The 19684-nt window shown below is 49.6% G+C and overlaps 1 protein-coding gene across 8 annotated transcripts in view; it reads right to left on the bottom strand.

Annotated features, from left to right (window-relative positions):
• The window catches only part of SFXN5 (sideroflexin 5), a 118014-nt gene that overhangs the window by 24063 nt on the left and 74267 nt on the right, over positions 1 to 19684 (bottom strand). For 2 of the 8 annotated variants that reach the window (XM_059078887.2, XM_067007391.1), the window contains exons 11-12: positions 3227 to 3342; positions 1142 to 1227 (exon numbers count right to left, since the gene is read on the bottom strand). In XM_059078887.2, coding sequence (XP_058934870.1) covers positions 1142 to 1227; positions 3227 to 3342 — 202 coding nt within the window. Of the gene's footprint in view, positions 1 to 1141; positions 1228 to 3226; positions 3343 to 4163; positions 4194 to 6269; positions 6496 to 6966; positions 7032 to 7641; positions 8850 to 18354; positions 18506 to 19684 lie in introns of those variants that run through there. The other 6 variants (XM_067007393.1, XM_067007394.1, XM_067007392.1 and 3 more) reach the window with 6 other exon arrangements.

Genomic DNA, 19684 nt, shown 5'->3' with positions numbered 1-19684 from the left:
AGAGGACTGGGATGCAGCCAGTGCTTAGCTATTCAGCGTTAGCTGTTATTGTAATTTGTTTTGTGGGAATACGAAAGTCCCCAAATTGGGGAGAAGCCCGTGATCCAGAGCCCCAGAGGGAGTGCCCCCAAGCCCATCCACTGCCTTGAGGTGCCCCTCCCAGGCTGGGCCCCCAGGCAATTTTTTTTTTTTTTGGTACGAGGGCCTCTCACTGTTGTGGCCTCTCCCGTTGCGGAGCACAGGCTCCGGACGCCCAGGCTCAGCGGCCATGGCTCACGGGCCCAGCCGCTCCGCGGCATGTGGGATCTTCCCAGACCGGGGCACGAACCCGTGTCCCCTGCATTGGCAGGTGGACTCTCAACCACTGCGCCGCCAAGGAAGCCCCACCTCTTCACTTTTACCTGCACCAGACCTCCAGGCCTTTGCTCATCTTGCTCTCCACACGTGGAACCCTTCCCTGCTCCTGGCCTTCCTCCTAGACTTTCCCCAGCACTCAGGGCCTGCCCAAACCAGCCCTGTTTCCTCCCTCCTCTCCTCAGCCTCTCCTTCCAGCAGCATTCCCGTCTTTGTGATTCAATTTCACATTCATTAATTAATAGAATCACTCCATCATCGTTCTTATTATTGTATCTCCTTATTTCTTTATGGTCAGGACCAATGTGTTCTCAGAACATCCCTCTGAGGGCGGCAGGGAGGTTAGTACAATTATTGTCTAAATGAAGAAACTGAGGCTCAGTGAGGTGGTGACTTGCCTCATGGCAGATGCCAGAAAGGGATGCACTGGGCCCAAGTCTAGTCTTGCCACCATAGTCCTCAGACTCTCTCTTCACCACTGGTGCTGGGCTGTGCACGAATAGAGCGTGTGCATGCACACACACACACACACACACACACACACACGCACACACACACACCCTAGAACTGCCAGCTCCAGGGCAGGGCCAGCCTTGTCCATCGGGACATCCCTCCTAGAACTTAGCACAGGGTGCTGAGCAGCCAAAGTCCATGAATTCTCACAGGATGACTCCAGCAGCCCCACCAGGGAGAGTTTGAACCAACCAGGACCCTTGCCCTGGGCCAGCAGGCCCCCCTTCCCCCACCCTCTCCGCCATGATGGCCTCTGTCCTGGGCCCCAACTCACCTCTCCAGCATGGACATGATGGCCGGGGGCAGCATCAGGATAGGCATGGGGAGGGCCACTCGCGTCAGAGCAGTCTCCAGCAGCGCCTGAGGGGCAAGCAGAGGCTGGGGTGAGCGGGGCTGGGCGGGAGTGGGACAGCCTCGGGGCAGCAAACCCAGCCCCTAGGTGTCTGCACCACTGCTAAGCCCGCATCTGGCTGAACGGAATAATTCGTGGAATGGCTCACGAAGCCATATTCCAAACAGCAAAAAGCCACCCCCTCTTCTCACCGCAGATCCCCATCACCTGCCACATGTGGGGGAGTGGAGGCAACCCAGAAGCGGCCCCAGCAAGGGGCCCGCGCCCAGGGAGGTGAACCGGGTGGCGGGGTACAGCGGCTGAGAGGAAACATATGGAGGACCTGAGATGCTCTGAAAACAAAGCAGGCACTGGAAGGGCCAGAACAAACAGCTGTGGCCTGCTGAGCCACGGGAGGCTCCTGGTGCCCAAGGAGAAGAGGAATTCTGGGATTTACTTTCTTTTCCCTTAAAGACAAAGATTTGGAGGATCTTGCCATTTCCTGGCTCTGGCTGAGAGTCTTTCTTAATGACAAGAGGTCAGCTTTGTAAGTGGGAAATGCTTCTGCTGAGTGTCTGCTGTCCCCATATGGGGTCTGCCTGGGGCCTTGTTCTGGGGGCTCCCTCAGGATTCCTGGGGAGTGGGGGGAGCGGGTCAAGGCACAGCTCAGTGGCAGTTCTGCACCCTGATGGTCATTGTGATGAGTTCCTTTAACCCCACGGGCTCCCAGCCCTCAGAGAAGGCTCAAGGGATGCTTGTAACCCATGGGTCCCTGGAGTCCCTAATGGCAAGGGGCTGATAGAGCCAGGAGAAGGGAAGCCCAAGGCTGCAGAAGAGCTTGGGGTTCCCTGCCGTTTGGACCACAAGGAGGAGTTATCACAGTTGGCCTCCCTCACAGCAAGTAGGGAAGAGGGTAGAGTTGGATAGGAGGTTAGGGTGATGTAGGAAATTGAGGCCAAATCCCCTCTGATGATGGGCTCAGGGCTAAACATTTCTCCCAGGAACTCGGGTTCTTCATGACCAGCCTCAGGAAGGCCTGGGAGAGGTCCCTCCAGCCTTCTGAACAGGTGTGGGGATGACAGGGGGCCCAGAGCCTGTGCAGGAAGCAGAGGATGCGGTGTTGGCACTGGCACCCCCTAGCCCCTTGCCCCTCACAAGTGTTGGACAGACACTTACTTTCCCTGAGAGCAGTCAGTGGGGAGGGAAGTACCAGGACAAGAGAAGGGTCTTCCTACATCAGAGGCTTATGGAGAAGGCCTCAGTGACAGGGTGCGGTGGGGGGCCATGTGGGAGCTGATGAGGGACAGGGCTGGAGCAGAGGGGACCCAGCACCTGGGGTCCAGAGCAGGACAAGCCACTAACTGCCATTAGGATGAAGGCTGGAAAGCACAGGGAGATAGATATACAAGCGGACTGGAATTTTTTTTTTTTTTAATTACAATTGCTAGATGGGTGAGGCTGGTGAAACCAGAAGTGAAAGAGGGCCTTCTTGTAACAAAACATTCTTCCCCAAACCACGCCCGTGGCTTCCTGCAAGCCCGAAATCCCTCTGCCTGGACCACACTCACTCCCTGGTGACGTATCACCCACAGAAGTGCCTATTAGCACATAACCACAAACCATCAGCTTCTATGCGTCCTCTTCTCACCCGGGAGGATATGAAGGTCCTAGGACCTAGGTCCTGGGGAAGGGAAAGAAAGCTCTGGGGGGGGGGCCTCCTCTGCCCTTACCAAGTAAGAGATCAGAGAAAGCACGTCCTGAGGGTCTGGGACAAGAGATGGGAATGTTTCCCAGTAGTGATGAGGTGGCTGGAGAGAAGCAAGGGTGTCTGGTGGGCAGGTGTGGCTGGGGCCAGACCTGAGGCCCGGGGCTCACACTGATGGGGGGTGGAGGTGGGGATGGGGTGAGGAGGAGAGCTCAAGAGGGCAAGGCAAGGGCGCTGAGGACACAAGGCCCTGGGGAATGAAAACGTCTAGGGAAAACCGACCACAGCCTCCCTACCAGCCCCCGAGCCCCCAGACGACCCACATGTCTGGCTGCGATCTTGGAGGAGCCCACGAGGTTGCCATCACCGTCCAGGACGTCAATCCCCTCCTCCAGCTCCCCGTACCGCATCAGGACCACGTTGCAGATATTGGCGCTGGCTGGAGAGACAGGGGAGCAGGGAGCAGGAGTGAGGGGGGAGGATGGCATTCTACGCTGTGCAGGAGATCACTGGGCTCCACCCGCACCAAGCAACAAAGGCTCTGAATACATGTCACGTCTGTTCAAACAGTGGGCGAAGGTGTGGTTCTGCTGCCTATATCAGCCTGGTGAAGGATTTGGGGGCCCTTGGGAACCTGGAGAGCAAAGGTGGATAATAACCAGTGTTAGGAAGGAAAGGGAAACTATTCAGAGCTTAGAGAGCAGCCAGTTATCAAGGACGCTGCTTTCCTCTCCTCAGGCACAGGCCCCACGGGCAGGCGAAGTGGATGCCCATTCTGGGAGGGCTCTCGGGATTGAAGACGCATCACCCACCCTGGTGCCTGATGCTCCACCATCAGCACCTCAGTCCCTTGGGTTGCCTTTCCGGGCATCCTCTTGAATTCCAGCCCCCCACATTTAGCCCCTCCTTCCTCAGAGTGAATCAAGTTCCCAGAGATTTGCTTCCCTGACAACAGGTGCCAGAGCAGGCAGGAACCTCAGTGCTAACCCGGCACCGCCCCCGTATCATATGGATGGAAAATTGAGGCTCAGAGATGGGGAGTGACTTATCTGAGGTCACACAACAAAGCGGGACAGAGCTGAAAGGCTACCGTGCCTCATCCTTCGAGTACCCAGGAGATGGAAGAGTTTGGGGCGGTGTGGGGTGGGGGGGTCAGGCACGGCTAAAGGCATACCTTCTACGTTCTTGCTTCACATGGTTGGGTTTCCTCCTTTGGCCATGCCTCCCCATCTCAGCTGAGATCATGCGGACCTGGGCTGAGGGGAGGGTTCCTGGCTCCTTAGTTCTGCACTGTGTGTCAGAGTTTGGGCGGCCACCCATCAGCTGGTGGCTGGCACAGGGGGCCTCTTTCGGCTCCTCCCCCGGGGATCCACGTGGCTGGCCCTGGGCTCGGGCGGGTGTGGGTGCTGACCTCGCCTGAACTCCTCCCCCCCTGTTCCAGGATGGAAGTGGGGGGACTTGGGGTTGGCGGGAGGGTGGGGAGTCGGGGGGTGACAAATTTGGAGCCCGCCTGCTCCACTCCTCCCCCAAAAGCGCCTTGCTGTGTTTAAAGTTTTAATTTTTGCTAATTAATGTCAATTAATTTTGTATAATGAGTGTTTAATTTTGGGGAGTGTGTGAGCCTGGGAGCGACTGCAGTTCTGGGCTGTGAACGCTGATTAGCATCAACACCTGCTGCTTCCCAACTCCCTCCAGTGGGGGGGGGGACACCAGGGTTTGGGGAGCTGGAGGGCGGCAGGGCCTAGTGGGCAGGTGGAGTGGGAGGAGGACCACAGATGCTCCCAGTACCCAAGCCAACACTGGGGAGCAGAGCGGTCCAGGGCGCTTGCAGCTGGGGGACAGGATTCTGCAGGTGAGGGGTGGCTTGAGGCCCTGGGGGTCTCTGAGCCTCAATCTCCTGTTTCAGTAAAGTGGGGAGGTGGAATAAACAGAGAGGAAGACTGAGATCCTCTGCAGTCTTTGGAGAAGAAAATCAGGAGACCAAATACAGTTTCGAAATGTATTTACAGCACATATGCCATCTCTGAGTAGCTCTGTGTTTCCACACGATGCACAGGAGCGGTGGGGACCATGCACAGACCTTTTCGGCATCAGTTCCTCCTGTCTCCACAGCAGGCCTGCTCTCCTGTCTTACACAGGGGCTCTCAACCAGGGGCCATCTTTATGAGACATTTGGCAATATTTGGAGATGTTTTTGAGGATCACAACCTGGCGGATGCGGGGGCGGGGGGCTGCTACTGGCATCTAGTGTGATCTCTAGAGACCAAAGACGACTAAACATCCTACAATGCACAGGACAGCGCTCAGAACAAAGAATTTTCCAGCCCAACGTGTCAGTGGAGCTGACGTTGAAAAACCCTTGTCTTACACACGTCCAGACTGACAGAGTTAGGAAGGTGAATCTGAGGTAAAGGAAGAGAGAATGGGAGCCTGGGTTTCAGGCCAGCTGGGCTTGGGTTCCAATCCTGATTCTGCATCTCCCCCTCCCCGCCCTCAGAGGTGATCTCCTGACAGCCCCAGGGCCCCCAGAGTGGCCTTGGGAAGGGGCACTTGGCCTGTGTGTCAGTGACTCGCCCTCTAGTGGTGGCAGGAATGTACTACACCCATCGCACCCCTGGGATGGCCAGGCCCTCAGTACCCAGGAGACCCAATATTAGTCTCTCTTTGGAGAGAATACTGGGGTTTTCTGCCCCGAAAGGCATCAATCTCTGCCCTCTGAGGATCCTTTCCACCACCACCACCACCATTCCAGGAAAGGCAAGGCTACAGGAATGTGGTCCAGGGGAGGAGCAACTGCTTAAAGCCAGGCGCCAACAGCTGACTCTGCAAAGCCCATCCCCTGCCCAGCTTCCCAAGTATAAAAGGAGGGGCTGCATTTAGTGTCTCCACGGGATTGCTGGATGCTGTCTGAGCTTACAGGATCTCCAGGTAGAGGGAAGCCAGGGGCGGCTGAGACATATCTAGCCTGACTGTGTGTGTGTGTGTGTGTGTGTGTGCATGTGATGGAGACAGAGACAGGAGAGAGCATGGTTTTCGAGGTGATGGAGCTGCCCCAGGCTCACGGTGGCATCTCGCCTGCTCTCTGAAATTTCCGAATGTGTGATGTGGCCTCAGAAGGACAGAGCAGGCCTTTGGTTCAAACACAAAACCACTTGAGATGAAAGACAAAGCATGAAAGGAAGTGAAAACCCAGCCTCCCTCCCGTCCTGGACGCTTTTGGGGATGACAATGTCCCCCTCTCATCTGAGCTGCCTGGCTGGAAAGAGAGAAAACGCTGAAAGCCACCTCAGAAGATGGCAACCCCAGGCTCCTCCCTTGGAACACCCACAGTTCTTACTGCTTACACAGCACATGCCCTGTAATCTCTTCTGTTGACTGTGTACAGTGGTTATCCATTTATTAAGCGCTTGCTGTATACACCGGTTGCTAGCCATCCCTACCATTGAGCAATGAGAATGCCAGCCTGTTTCAGTGATTTCATTTCCATGATCTCTTCCAGAACTTTCAGTTCTGCTATATTCCTTTCAAACCCTCCCAGGTCCTTCATCCCACTCCTGGACAGTCCAACTCCAGAGACATAGACACTGAGAGACTAAGTAAATGAAAAGAGAGAGAGACCAAATATGGGCTATGGGTCTCCTTTCTAGCACACCAGCAAGATCCATTATTGACAGTATCAGCAGGTTAATTAAGCAGTCTGTTAATGATAATGTTAAGAAAGCTGGCACATTTTCAACTCAGATTGACACCATTCAAGACTCAAGCATAACTGATGTTGGAGCAGTGATGCTAGGAGATGTCAGTGGATGAGAGAGAGAGAGAGAGAGAGAGAGAGATTGCTTCATGCTGATGGCAAGCTCAGTGTCAAGGCCTGAGGAAAATATGCTCTTGCCTGCTGCAGATGTTCTCACATCAGACACATCATGATGCAAAATCATGCAGATTGTGAAGAGCTAATGAAGCGCCTGTGTGAAAAGTACAGTGTCGGGGGGAAGAAAGAGCAGTAGATAGAAAGACAAGTGTGCAAGTAAGTTCTCAAAAATATGACTACAGGGGAGCTTACCCCTTGAACTAGCACCGGAACAGAGGCATAGATCAATGGAGTTAATAGTCCAGAAACACCCCCAGCTGTAGGGGAAATGAATTTGTGTTAATGCAGGGAAAGGGCCATTTAAATACGGGGTGGAGCAATGGGCTATTCATCTGGGAAAACCAAATACCATAACTCATCTGCTCTAAGAGGCATTTACGCATATTTTAACATTATAAAAATCACCATGTGCCTTACAATGCATGTTGCAGGGGTACCTTACCTGCTCTTCATCACAACTGTCTGTGCATGGGTGAACTTAGCCACGTGTAGAGGTATCTGTTTATGCAACTGTCACCTCAGCTGCCCACAGCAATCCACACAGAATTTAAACTTAGATTCCTAATTGTTGCCTAAAACATCTTTTTAAAACTTACACTATAATGGAGCATGGACACGAAAAGTTATTGTACATGCAGAAGATCGTCTGCCAGATACCAGGCAATGCAATTAAAGGCAGCAGAAATTGCCAAACCATAGATAGCTACCCTAAAGAAATGCTTGCCCATATGCACAAAGAGACATTTACAAGGATGTTAATTATAGCACTGTTTGTAACAGCAAATAATTAGAAACAACCTAAATGTCCACCATTAGGGAACTCACGTGGGAAGATCGCCAAAACAAACTTATGTGAACAAAGTTATTGAGTACGTACAGGATGATTTACTGAACGTAAAACCCCACAACCGGTACACACACGTGTGTGCATAAATCCTTGGGTAATGTTCTAGAAGGGTCACACCTCACCGAGTAATCTTCTTGGGGAAGAGAACCAAATTTGGGAATTAGGGGTTATTGAAGAACTTCCACTTTTTTACCCTAAATTTTTCTATACTGTTTGCATTTTTACAATGAAAATGTAACCATGCTTTACTTGTCTAAAAGTTGAAAAGAAAATGCCAATCTTCTTGAAGTAGATCATAAAAATTTTAAAGCCAGGAGGGGTTGGCGTGACCTATTCATGGGTCCTACACTTAGGCATCTGTTTCAGAAACTTCCTGAAGGAGCTGATTAACTTCAAGAATAGTTTTTTCCTTCAAGTAAAGAATAAAATGAAACCACAAGTATAACAAAGTAGGAAATGAAAATAATCCCAATAATCTTTCATATGTTTTGAAATTATACTGTCAATTTAAAAGGGGCTAAAAGGGTCAAGATTACAGGCAGAGATTACGAAAAGCAGTGATGGCCATGATGCTGTGTTTAAAAATCAATGCCCAAAAGAGAATTGTAAAATGTGAAAAAGGCTGAGATTCAGAATCTGTGGTATTGAAAAAAGTGACTTGGAGTGAATGTGTGGTGAACACTTGTTTATTCCTTCAAATGAATATGAAATATAGTCCTCTCCTCTTCTGAAAGGTCATTACATTAATGCCTCATAACTGAGGCATCTTAGAATTGAGAAACATGGCATTTGATACCTATTTATGAACAATATTATAAGAAATGGGAAGCTTTAAATATATATTTATTATATATGACAAAGGGCTACCAATATTAATCTATGGAGGGTCATGGTGACTGACTCCCAATAGCTATTCTAACCCCAAAAGATTAGTCTAAACTAATTATAATAACCCCTCCCTTGCCAGTGATTGATTTAGGAAGGGACATGTGACTGATCCTAGCCAGTGAGGGATGTCTGCAGGACTTCTGGGAAAAGTCTCCTCCCACTTAAGCAGAGGTGGCAGGCAGAGCCTCCTCTCCTCTGGGCCGTGGTGGGTCTTGATCTGATGTTTGGAATTGAGGCTGCCATCTTACAACCATGAAGGGAGCAAGTCTGAAGATGAAGCCCCTGGCAGAGCATAGAGATGGAAGGAATGGCCCTGGATGCCTCACTGGAGAATTGACCTCTGTAAAGTAATAAGAGAGGCTTTATTATTTAAGCCAGTTTGAGTTGAGGGTTTCTGTTACTTTCGGCCAAAAACGATCATAAAATGCATAAAGAGTTTTAACAATTATTAAGAAAAAGATATAGTGATCAACAGACTTAGAGAACGAACTTACGGTTACCTGGGGGAAGGATGGGGGAAGGGATAGACTGGGAGTTTGGAGTTGACAGGTATACACTGCTATATTTAAAATAGATAACCAACACCATTGTAAAGCAATTATACTCCAATAAAGATGTTAAAAAATAAAATAAAATAACAAAATAAAATAGATAACCAACAAGGACCTACTGTATAACACAGGGAACTCTGTTCAATATTCTATAATAAACTAAATGGGAAAAGAACTTGAAAAAGAATAGATACATATATATGTATAACTGAATCACTATGCTGTACACCTGAAACTAACACAACATTGTCAATCAACTATACTCCAATATAAAACAAAAATTAAAGAAAAAGATACAGTGATCAAAATCACCAAAAAATATTCAAGTAAAAATTCATAAAATAAATATTTTAAAATATTTTAAAAATCAATGAATATGAACTTATTAATAGTCAAAGACTGATATTTGAATCTAAGAAAAAAAATCAATCTGCAGGAGTTCTTTATATGTTTTGGAGACTAATCCTTATTGGTTTAATGGTTTACAAATAGTGTGTGGCTTGTTTTCTCACTGTTGATGGTGTCTTCTGTCATACAGTTTAATATACATATATTATCAAATAAGCAATCCTTTCCTCTCTGGTATATACTTTTTTGTGTCATCTATCATGGGACTTCCCTGGTGGTCCAGTGGGTAAGACTCTGTGCTCCCAATGCAGGAGGCCCGGATTCGATCCCTGGTTGGGGAACTAGATCCTGAATGCATGCCACAAGTAAGAGTCCACATGCTGCACTAAGAAGTCCACATGCCGCAACTAAAGATCCTGCCTGCTGCAATGAAGATTCCGCATGCCACAGCTAAGACCCGGTGCAGCCAACATAAATAAATAAATAATCAAAAAAAAAAAAAAAAAAAGAAACTCTATGTTTCTACTCCAATGTTCATCTATAGTTCCTTCTAGAAGCTTTAACATTTTACTTTACACATTTAGGGCTTCAATCTATCTGGAATTTGTTTTTGTGGATGGTATGAAAAGGATTCTACTCTCTCTCTCTCTCTCTCTTCTATTTGGAAACCCAAATGCCCAATAAAGTTAAGAAAAGATTCTCAACCATACTGGGAATTGGAAAATGCCAATTAAAATGAGAGAAGAACCATTTCAGATAGACAAATATTTTTTAAAGATTGATAATACCAAATGTTGAAGAGGACGTAGGAAAACAAAAATCCAAACCTTGCAGGCAGAGTAAAAGCCAGTATGCTCATTTGGTAAAGGTAGAGATGGGCATTCCCTCTGACATGGTCATTCCACTTCTAGGTACAGACCCTAGACTGTTGATTCTCAACACTGGCTGCACAACTGGAACCAAATCTGAGGTAGGACCCAGATGTCTGCATTTCTCTTTAAAGCTCCCCAGGTGGTTGTTTGAAAACCTCTGGCCTGGAGAAGCTCCTACTCATGTGCACATGGACATGTGTAAAAGGCTGTCTGGTGCAGTATTACGTATAATAGTGAGAAACTGGAAACAACCTAGATGTCCCCAGTTAGTCTGTGGAAGACTCACGCAGCTTACAGCAGCTGAGATGAATGCATATGTATTAACACAGATAAATCTCAAAACTACAATGAAGAGCAAGTTTTAAAAGGATACGTACAACACAACACAGTTAATGTAAACTTAACACACAAACAATACAATTTCTGGTTTATGGTATATACACATAATATACAATATAAAAACACAAATGGGGAGGATGCAAGTCAACAGCCTTCCTCAAGAGAGAAGGAGGAAACCAGAATCAAAAAGGCAGAGGGCACAGAAGGCTTTGGGTACATCTAATAGTTTATTCTCTATTTTCTATAATATTCCATGTGTTTGACATAACATTTCGTAATCTTTAAAAAACAGCCACAGAATGAGTTACTGTGGCTGTTAAAAGGATAAGTTGGGGGCTTCCCTGGTGGCACAGTGGTTGAGAATCTGCCTGCCAATGCAGGGGACACGGGTTCGTGCCCCGGTCCAGGAAGATCCCACATGCCACGGAGCGGATAGGCCCATGAGCCATGGCCGCTGAGCCTGTGCATCTGGAGCCTGTGCTCCGCAACCGGAGAGGCCACAACAATGAGAGGCCCGTGTACCACAAAACAAAACAAAACAAAACAAAAGGATAAGTTGGGATTTTATGACTGTCATGGAAAGATATTCAAAATTTACTGTGAGGTTAAAAAGTGATTTACAAACAGTGTACACAGTATGATCTCATTTGCATTAGATATATATTTATATAGGCATATTTATATTATAGATAGATACAATAACTAGGCAGCGATTTCTACACTTTTATTTATTTATTTATTTATTTAGCTGTACGCGGGCCTCTCACTGTTGTGGCCTCTCCCGTTGCGGAGCACAGACTCCGGACGCGCAGGCTCAGGGGCCATGGCTCACGGGCCCAGCCGCTCCGCGGCATGTGGGATCTTCCCAGACCAGGGCACGAACCCGTATCCCCTGCATCGGCAGGCAGACTCTCAACCACTGCGCCACCAGGGAAGCCCGATTTCTACACTTTTAGATGTTTATCTGAATTTGGAGGGATATATACCAAACTAATCTCTGGGGAGAGGAGGGCGATTGTTTAACTTACATCACAATCATGTATTATCAGAAACAAAAATAGAATGATTTTTATTAAAACAAAAACACTCTAGTGGACCCCAGGAGACGTGAGCTCCCACCTTGCCTCCAGGTTGACATTGAACAAAGTTCTCCAGACTCCACTTCCTCCCTCTCTTTTATTTTCTAGGTAACAAGTACATCGGTAAACAATCCAAATCACATAAAAGGGTAAATAATAAAAGGTAAGGTTAGGATTGGGCTTCCCGGGTGGCTCAGGGGTTAAGAATCCGCCTGCCAATGCAGGGGACATGGGTTTGAGCCCTGGTCCGGGAAGATCCCACATGCCTCAGAGCAACTAATAAGCCCATGTGCCACAACTACTGAGCCTGCGCTCTTGAGCCCGTGAGCCACAACTACTGAAGCCCACATGCCTAGAGCCCGTGCCTTGCAACGAGAAGCCACAGCAATGAGAAGTCCATGCACCTCAACAAAGAGTAGCCCCGCTCACTGCAACTAGAGAAAGCCAGTGCGCAGCAACTTAGACCCAACGCAGCCAAAAATAAATAAATAAAATAAATAAATTTATTTTTTTAAAAAGTCTCCTTCCAATTTAGTTTCACTTCCCTCCCCTGAGGCAACCACTGTAGCCAGATTCTCATGTCCCTGCCAGACATGGTCTATGTATTTACAAGCAGACATGTATGTACATCATCACCTTACACACACACACACACACACACACACACACACACACACACTCGAATCGCACCAGACTATATATCAGATGAGGATGTATACCTTAATATTTCCTTGATTTCATGATATTCCCCAACATTCTGCCTGAGAGGCAGTGCTATATGGCACAGATTTTCTTTTAAATAGCTTGAGAATTTGGGGGGAGTTTCACAACCTATACCGAAGTGTCACAAAGTCAGGACTGGGAATTTCTGGATTGAAAAATCAGCCTGTAGATTTAGGTATAGGCTGACTCTGAAGTTAGGGATCTCCGAATAAAAGATTCCTGCTAACACATTCATCTTCTGAAAAGCACCCTTTTATCACAGCTACTCCCTAGCTGGAGATTCTTCAATGGTCCCCCATTAATCATAAGCTAAAGTTTGAACTCTCAGCTAGTATTCAAGGCCCCATCATGCCCCTTCCCCTCCCCCTTCCCCAACAGGCCTGACCCACCCCAACCAGGCCTGCTCCTTCCACGTTCATAACCCCTCCTCCCCTGCCTCGTGCTTCTCCACCTCCTCTGACTCTGGACTTCTGTATTTCAGGAATTATAAGATATCTGAATTGGAAGGCCATTCATTCAGTAAGCATTCTCTGAGCACCTACTATGTATATGCCAGGTCCTGGGCAAGCTGCCCAGCACAGGTGAGTTGCAAACACATAAGTGCCCCTCTCAGGTTTTCGGACCAGGCTACTTACTACTCAGACACTTCCCTAACCCAGGGGTCAGGCAGCTCATTCCATTAACAGACGGTCAGTTTTTCAGAAGATCCTGCTACTCTTGTTTGGCTCCACTTATCAGTGCTAGTCTGGATGTGTGGGATCCAGAACTAAACAGACTCCTTTGTTCTGTCCACTCTGTGTCTAATAATGCAGCTAAGGTCAGAGGGAGCCTCAGAGCCACACACCACGCGGCAGACCTATTCCAAGCATACAGCCCACACAATCTCCAGATCGTTATCCTAAGTACTCTGGTCAAGTCAGGTCTCAGCACCTCTACACTTTTGCAGCCGCATTTTTTTGAACAGCAAGCCTTACATCAAACCTTGTGAGATCTTTTTGGAGACTGGTACTCCTGCCTGTGAATTCATAATCACTGCCAGGTTGCTAGCCCTGTTCCTTGAGTCTATCCCGTAGGCCTCCTCTGACCAAGGCAGTTATAAAATAACTGAAGAGGATGAGACTGAAGGCAGAGCCCTAGGACACACCCCTGGAGACTTCCCTCTGATTGACTTGGTCCCACTGGCCCTGTCCACTTGGAGCCTGACACACACCGGGGCCCCAGGCCAATTCTCGGGCTGCCCCTGATTCTGGCACCCAGTCCAGCCTTCCCTTCCAGATCCAACTCAGAAAGGCCAAAGAATGCGCCCAGGATAGGACTGCTGACTGAGTGAATGACAGTGATAGCGAAAACTTGTATAAGAAAACAGAACATTTAAAGAACAATTTTTTTAAAAAAATACCAGAATAAATGTCCAAGCAGCCACAGAATGTGGTCACCAATGTCATCAGGGTAGGGTTTTACTGCTGGGCGCCCAATTTCAAACCATTTCTACTAAAGTATTCATTTGTTCACTGAACATTGGGTGGCAGGCACACAGGGGGGTTGGGGGTTGGTGATGAATGAGGTCTAGTCCCTGTCTTGGGGAGTTCAGAATCTGATGAGGGAAGGAGACTTGGAGACAAAATGGGTAGTTCCAGGATAGACATAGGCACACGGGGTGCTGTGGTCTAACCCTGACTGGGGCTACCAGGGAGGGCTTCCTGGAGGAGGTGATGTCTGAAGTGAGAAACAAAGGCCTGAAAGCCAAGAGAAGGCAGAGTGTGAAGCTGAGGTAGTGGGGAAGAGTGGGCACTCCAGTCAAGCAGGCCTTGTGCAAAGGCCTGGGGCCCAGCGAGAGGGCAGGAGGGAGGTCACAACATTGGCCATAGTGTGATGGGGTATGAGCAAGGGCAGGGCCAGGGCCAGGAAGCGGCTTGAGGGCCTCCAGGATGGCCTTAAGTGCTGTGGACGCCACATTAAGTACCACTGACCTGGACAGAAGGAGCATAAATCACAAGGCCCAGGACACAGCAGACACAGGTGCACTCTGCTGTCTTCCAACCACAGGGAGGAAGGGTGGAGGAGATGAGGCCTAGGGACTGACCCTGGAGGCTCAGGCACACTGCCAGGGCCACCTCCCAGGTGAAGAAAGCAGGGTGGATTGGGCACCAGGGGAAGAGTGGTAAAGTGAAGGGGGAACCAATGCCAGGAAGACCCATGGTCTGGGCGTGAAGGGAAGCATGGAGATGGGGGCAGAGGTGGGGCACACTGGTGTGAACAAGCAGAAGACCTCTCCCAAACACTGCCCAGACACCCCGAGGAGCAGACTCACTTCTGGACACAGAGACTCCTTCACGGCGATGAAGTGAGCTGTGACATTTAATGTAAGGGACTGCCGCCAACAGCGCAGGATGAGGTCACTTCCCACAAAGGGATGATGAGGCTGCCATTTCCGGTCCACGCAGGAAGGTTATTCCCTGTGCAAGAAGTTGGCGGCGGTGCTGAAGCTCAGGCCTCCCCTGCCGGGAGCTCAGGCCCAGATGGGGCTGTTTACTACCACACACGCGGCTTGTCCCCTGATCCACATGGATTCAGCCAGGCAGCCTGGGGGCAACCTTCAGAGCTTCCTGTCTGGCCCTCAGCACAACATACACAGACACAGAGCCTGGGTACCCAGCCGTGCCCTGAGCTCCAGCTCAGGGTCCCCGCCCTGCCCATGCCTCACAAGATAAGTCTGAGCCTCTCCCTGGTGTCCCATCATGGCACCTGGGACCTGCCACTCCATCCTGCCTGCCACTCCTCCAGCTCCCACCCCAAGGCCTCACAAGAAGGCTGTTTGTGGAGCTTGCCTCCCCTGGAATGGACTCCGCTCATGGAGACTGGTGGCTGGACCTGGGGGCAGGGGTATTTTTCCGATGCCTCCTCGATTGACCTTTAATTACACTGTTTGCCGAGCTCCCCAAACCATTAACTTCCACCTCACGGCAACCACACATCAATTAATGGAGGGCCTGCTCCGAGCTTGAACTCCTGAACACAATTAAGCGTGACAGTCCACAAATAAGAAAGAACTGAAGAATTAATTAAGGTCTAAACAAATTAATTACCAGTCCCCAATCAATTCCAACGCCAGCACACATGCTCCTGGGCTCACCGTCTTTCCTAACATCTCCATGTATAAATAGAAACTGAGATTTCCCACATGATTGCTGTCCTAGACCTGGGCACAGCAAGGCTCTGAAACCACCTTGAGGGAGAGAATTGGCTGTAGTGAGCATCCTCGGGGCTTCCCAGGTACTCAGCACACATGCATGCACACAACCCCAGCTGAAAAGCCAGGGGCCGACTAGTGGAGTGCTTCTGGTGGGATGCTGAGGAGCCCCAGCTGCCCCTGGACCACATCCCTCAGTTAGTTTCTCCCTGCAGGGGTGAAGGAGGTATCCAGGTGAACCTGAAGCAGCCCTGGCCTGAGCCTGGGAGGCCTGCGCTTTGGCCAACTAAGGTTAACTTTCGGCAAGCCTGAATTTGTCTATCCTTCTGTAAAACGGGGATGGTTCACTCTGCCAGAGGGTCCTCCCAGAGAGAGAATGAGGAGAACTGAGGGGGAAGAGAGGCCTGCCAGGGGAGACGTGGAGAGCCGTGGGCCGCTGACGCACTGGGCTCTGCAAACCCGCGGGAGGCCCAGAGCCACTGTCACGGAGGCCTCCGTTGGAAAGGGCTGAAACAGGGTCTGGTCTGAGGCCAGAGAGCGGTCGGAGCGGCCGAATCAGGTGCAGGAATCAGGCATCCTGTACCCGGAAGTCTCGAGCCTCTCTCCTGGGCAGCAGTGGGGCACCTCCCGGACTTAAAGCTGGAGCAGGACAGGGCAGAGCAGCGGGGAGAAGTAGCTGACCCCAGGAGCCAACTTGTTCCCCAGATCCTGAGTGCCAGCCCGCCCAGGGGAGAGGGCGGAGGGGTGTGGCCACTGAGCACAGGGCACATGGGCCCTTCCAGGACCTGCTCTCCCCTGAACTGAAGACCCCCTTTCTGCTCCACACCCCCACCGCCCCCACCCCCAACTACTAGGGCTTCATCTGATCTCTTCCACTTGCATCAACCCACTCCCCGTGTGCACTCAGGGCTCCGTGAGTCCTGTCTCTCCATCAGGCCAGGGGGCCAAAGAGCCAAAGGACCCTCTACAAAGTAAGGCAAGTCCTGAGCAGGCTTCTCAGTGGCGTTAATGGTGGCCTGGCGCAGTCTGGTCTCACCTGCCATGGAAAGCAGAGGTGGACACCTGGAGGGACCTAGGCCCTGCCAGTGTGCTGTTGGGCCGACAGATGCTCCATCCGGCCGGAGGCCCTGCGGGATAAGGTGCAGAGAGGCCAAGTGCAGGGACTAGTCAGTGGCCTGAGAGGACCAGGGGGCTTTTAAGCCCCTGGGGGGTGAGGTGCATGCCTGTTCCCCCTGTACACCACTGTGTCAGTGTCCACCCAGGGGGTTGGCAAGTGCCCATTTGCGGGTGGGCCTGGGATGGACACCGGGGGCCAGAGAGATGGAAGCCCGCATGTGGGGGAGGAGAGACAGGGGGAGTGGGTGGAAGGCAGGCAGGCACACAGCCAGGACTTGGGCAGTGGGCCTGAGGAAGCAGCCAGAAAGGGCCTACTGCTCTCAGGATCCTGGCGAGCAAGGACTATCAGGACTGCAAACCACACCGTGTATACCCTGAGCAACTGGCTAGGGATATGCAGGATTGCAAGACCCTCCATGATGGCTGGACCAGCGTGAGGGGCTGCAGCTCCTCCCTGACAAGAAAACAGGAGAGGAATCGGCTGGATCCCAAAAAGGGACAGGTCAGAAAGTCTCAGGTTGCGGGGGCGGGCAGAAAGGGTCAAACCTGAAAGCAGGGGCCCTCCTCCTGAAAGAGCCCCCAGAGAGGTTAAGACCACTTTCAAGGTCACACAGTAAGACGGCTGGCCAAGCAAGGCTGGAATGGGACCCTGGTGGAGTCCTTATCTGAATTTGGTTCAAGGACAGATTACATCTCAGCTGAGACCAAAATCCAGTCCAGTGCAGCTGAGAGCTGCCCCCTCCTCAGGCTGCATCTGACCCTCCAGCTCAGGATGGCTAGGAACGCAAGACCGGCAGCTGTGTTCACTCAATTAGGCCCCTTAACAAAGTCAGATCTAAAGAGTTATTCCATTAATGGCCCACACCAGAAATAGCTGAGAGTTCATTAAAAGTGTGGAGTTGCTATAGCAATTATCTGGGTCGGCTGAGGATCAGCCGGCTGGTTGGTCCTGGGAGTTCATTAGCCTCTGGGCCCACAAGGAGGTGGGGCTGCTCAATAATGATCTCCCACCTACTCACAGGGGCTTTTCAGGTGCTTCAAAGCACTTTCCTATGAATGGAACTGGTCTGTGGTCTCATTTGATCCTCAGCTCAAGGCTGTAGGAAGGTAGGTACTGATGCCCCCATTTTACAGATGGGGAAGCTGAGCCCTGGAGATGAAAAAACAGGGTTGGGACCATGAGCTTGGGTCTCATGCCTGGCTCTTCAGGCTGAGCCTTGGTACCAGGGAGGTAATGGGACCTCATGCCCCTCCTGGGCCTGCCCCAGCTTTGTCTTCTGGCATGAGATGGGGAAACTCAGTGTCATGGTTCAAGCACTTGCTTCTCCTCTTTTGATGACTAATGGTGGTCAGCCTTGTGTTTCTTTCTCTGTCAGTGTTGTGTATTTCTTTTTAGTTTTTAAAAAAATTTTCACTGTTGTGCCCTTTCTCCAAATAAGGTGTAGGCTTCTTAAGAGCCAGGCTGGGCTTTGTGGGATCTCAGGACCCAGGCCTGGGGCACCTATTGTAAGCTCAGGGCTCCAAGACTAGCAAAGACTCTGCTGAAAGCAAGCGAAAGCCCCTACTAACACACACACACACACACACACACACACACACATACACACACACAGGCACGCACAGTTACCTGAATATGACTGGAGGCCCCTGAAACGTAAAGGGCCCACCACACAAGGGCTTGGAGCACCAGACTAGCGGTAGCCTTAAACCTTCCTTTGTGTCAGGAACCCCTGTGACAGGCTGGTGAGGCCTTATGCACCCCTCTCCAAATAATGTCTCTAAGTGCATAAAACAAAATATGTAGGATTACAAAGGGATTATATTGAAATAAGTTATCAAAATATTTTTTCAGTTGTGATACAGTAATAGATGTGATTTTTAACTAATTAATTAAAAAACAAGATCTACTGGTGGATCTATTAAATATAATTTTGAATTAGTGTTGAGCATAAATGATATTTTAAGATCTCTGTAACAACTGTAATGTGACATGAAAATATCTGTGATTTCTACTGGTGACAGACACAATTCCTGCTTATTACTGTGATTTGCTGCCTACATTCATAATGGAAGGAAATGTTAAATTTCAGTTAGAGGTTAGTATAAATATTTTCCCCAACCAAGTCCACGAGATCTACTGCATTCTATCTACTGACCCCTTGGGGGTCTAGGGATCCTCGGTTAAGAATCCCTGTGCTACTGTTGGTGGGAATGTAAATTGATACAGCCACTATGGAGAACAGTATGGAGGTTCCTTAAAAAACTACAAACAGAACTACCATACGACCCAGCAATCCCACTACTGGGCATATACCCTGAGAAAACCATAATTCAAAATGATTCATGTACCAAAATGTTCATTGCAGCTCTATTTACTATAGCCAGGACATGGAAGCAACCTAAGTGTCCATCAACAGATGAATGGATAAAGAAGATGTGGCACATATATACAATGGAATATTACTCAGCCATAAAAAGAAACGAAATTGAGTAATTTGTAGTGAGGTGGATGGACCTGGAGTCTGTCATACAGAGTGAAGTAAGTCAAAAGGAGAAAAACAAATACCGTATGCTAACACTTATATATGGAATCTAAGAAAAAAAAATGTCATGAAGAGACTAGGGGTAGGACGGGAATAAAACACAGACCTACTAGAGCATGGCCTTGAGGATATGGGGAGGGGGAAGGGTAAGCTGTGACGAAGTGAGAGAGTGGCATGGACATATATACACTTCCAAACGTAGGGTGGATAGCTAGTGGGAAGCAGCCGCATGGCACAGGGAGATCAGCTAGGTGGTTTTTGACCACCTAGAGGGGTGGGATAGGGAGGGTGGGAGGGAGGGAGATGCAAGAGGGAAGAGATATGGGAACATATGTATATGTATAACTGATTCACTTTGTTGTAAAGCAGAAACTAACACACCATTGTAAAGCAATTATACTCCAATAAAGATGT

Source organism: Kogia breviceps, chromosome 11 (genome assembly GCF_026419965.1).
Source record: "Kogia breviceps isolate mKogBre1 chromosome 11, mKogBre1 haplotype 1, whole genome shotgun sequence".
In the NCBI taxonomy this organism is placed as follows: domain Eukaryota; kingdom Metazoa; phylum Chordata; class Mammalia; order Artiodactyla; family Physeteridae; genus Kogia; species Kogia breviceps.
The sequence above is the reverse complement of the archived record's forward strand: the minus strand, read 5'-3'. Positions and strand labels throughout refer to the sequence as shown.